The following is a 2,500-nucleotide window of genomic DNA, read 5'->3' on the forward strand; positions in this document are numbered from 1 at the left end:
CACAACAGCTTCCAGCTCATCAGTTGTCAAATGGAATTAGGTGGAACAAAGTGCTCAAGTGTGTGTGGAGGTGTGTGTGTGTGTGTATGGAGGGTTGTTAGTCATCTGTGATTTGGGATTAGTACAGACACCATAGAAGACTGCATCCTCACAGGCTCACTTTCTCACACACACACACACACACACACACACGCACACACGCACACGTACATGCACACACACACACACACACACACACACACACACACACACACACACACACACACACACACACACACGCACACGTACATGCACACACACACGCACGCACACGTACACGCACACACACATGCACACACACACACACACACACACACACACACACTTCTAATCATGCTCATTATGCTGTGAAAGGCCAACACATACACACGCACAGACACACACTCACACACACACACACACACACATGCACTGTATGTCTGTGTGTGTGTGTGTCTGTGTGTCTGTGCGTGTGTATGTGTGTCTGTGTGTGTGTGTGTGTGTATGTGTCTGTATGTCTGTGTGCGTGTGTGCGCGCGCATGTGTGTGCATCTGTGTGTGTGTGTGTTGGCCTCTCACAGCATAACGAGCACGGTTAGAAGTGTGTGTATTCACGTATATGTGCATATACATGTGGATGTGTGTTTGTGTGTGTCTGTGTGGGCGTGTGCATATGTATACATGCGCATGTTTGTGTATGTCTTTTTATGTATATGTATACATGTGTGTGTAGGTGTGTGTGATGTGTGTGTGTCTGTGTATGTATCCGTGTATGTGTGTCTCTCTGAGTCTGTGTATGCATAGGTGTGTGTGCCTGTATGTATGTGTGTTTGTGTTTGTGTGTTTGGGTGCGTGGGGGGGGGGATTACCTGGTCTTCCATTAACAGTATCAGTCTCGTCACCACAATATTCACTGCATTTCCGAGGCTTGAATCCTGGAACAGTTTGGCAACCTGACCTCCAGGGAAAAAGAAAAGACCCGTCTTTAAAAAGAGCCATCTCTCCTTCTTCCTCTCCCTTTCTCCATTTCACAGTCTCTCCTAAAAATGTTAAGATTTGTTGACTGTAAACGTTGACGCTTAACCTCATTACCGTCTGTTGCTAAGACACTGTTGTCTTATCCTTATCAGCTGACGTTCGTCAGTATGACCTATCTGGTTATTAGCACCGCGCTCCTGGGCCAGAGAGGCTATTTCAGTCAAGCCCACGCTCCATCACACACAGTTAACACGAGCTCAGTCATATTCACAGCTTACACACATACACGTTAACCATACCATCATCCTCCTGCTCCACAGGTGTTGCAGAACAAGGTCTCTGTGTGTGTGTGTGTGTGTGTGTGTGTGTGTGTGTGTGTGTGTGTGTGTGTGTGTGTGTCTGTGTGTGTATGTATGTGTGTGTATGTGCGTGTGTGTGTGTGTGTGTGTCTGTGTGTGTCTGTGTGTGTGTGTGTGTGTGTGTGTCTGTGTCTGTGTGTGTGTGTGTGTGTAAGGGAAACAGCGTAAGCAACCCCTCAGTCTCAAATTAGCGAGTGGGTGCATGTTGGTCTTGTGGCTTCACCTTTAAACTTGGCTATGATTCTGCCTGCCTGCCTGCCCTTATTATCCACCACACAGGAGACGAGAACGTCAGTCATTAGTAGAAAATCACTTATCCAATACACACACTAATCTGTTTTTGCTGTGTGTGTGTGTGTGTGTGTGTGTGTGTGTGTGTATGTGTATATATATATATATATATATATATATATATATATATATATATATATATATATATATATATATATATATATTTGTTTTTACTGTATTATATTTGCTGTAATACAAGTGATACGAGTGATTGAGGGAAACCGGGAGATTTGAAACTTACAACATTCATGACAGCGAGGATGTACTGCTCGATATCTCTCCGGCCGTGATATCCTACCATCATCTTATCCGCCACCACCAATGTCTCCACGTAGCGCTCGCGCCCAGCTGAGCGCTTCAGGGGCAGCTGGCCTCGCCCCGCCTGCCCGGGGGGCTTTATGGTCTGCTGCCACCACCCTGCACTTTTGCTGGGTTTCTCATCTGGAATGACCACAGACACTGAAGACATGAGCGTGGGGCACCTGGGACTTTACACCTGAGGGAGCTAAATACGATTTCTACACAGCATCTAATTTTGTGGTAATTTTATCTGAGTGGTGGAAAGCTCATGACTTTTCCTTCTTTACTCCGAGTTCCCTGTTTTATATACAACTACAGTACACTGGAATCTGACACTACATCACAGCGTATTATAACAGAATCATAACGAAGTCAGGACTCCACATAAACCATCAAAACGCTGATTTACCAATCACTCCACAGGTCTGGTCCATGTACAGATGTCGTAGAGAGGATCTTTTGTACACCACATGGGGGTGCCCTTCGCTCCTGCCAACACGTGTATTGTTCTCAGCAGAAACCAAGGGCTCGATGAGGTACTCCTCCCCGCCTGC

At 46.1% G+C, this 2,500-nt stretch overlaps 1 protein-coding gene across 6 annotated transcripts in view; it reads right to left on the minus strand.

Annotated features, from left to right (window-relative positions):
• adamts10 (ADAM metallopeptidase with thrombospondin type 1 motif, 10) overlaps positions 1-2,500 on the minus strand; it is a 50,854-nt gene that overhangs the window by 30,909 nt on the left and 17,445 nt on the right. For 5 of the 6 annotated variants that reach the window (XM_081707647.1, XM_035522177.2, XM_035522178.2 and 2 more), the window contains exons 4-6: positions 2,356-2,500; positions 1,888-2,087; positions 888-971 (exon numbers count right to left, since the gene is read on the minus strand). The exon at positions 2,356-2,500 is cut by the window's right edge. In XM_081707647.1, the coding sequence (XP_081563773.1) occupies positions 888-971; positions 1,888-2,087; positions 2,356-2,500 (429 nt within the window). Of the gene's footprint in view, positions 1-887; positions 977-1,887; positions 2,088-2,355 lie in introns of all 6 variants that reach the window. The other variant, XM_081707649.1, reaches the window with a different exon arrangement.

The sequence above is a fragment of the Electrophorus electricus genome, chromosome 25, assembly GCF_041902795.1.
Source record: "Electrophorus electricus isolate QZ-2024a chromosome 25, ASM4190279v1, whole genome shotgun sequence".
NCBI lineage: Eukaryota > Metazoa > Chordata > Actinopteri > Gymnotiformes > Gymnotidae > Electrophorus > Electrophorus electricus.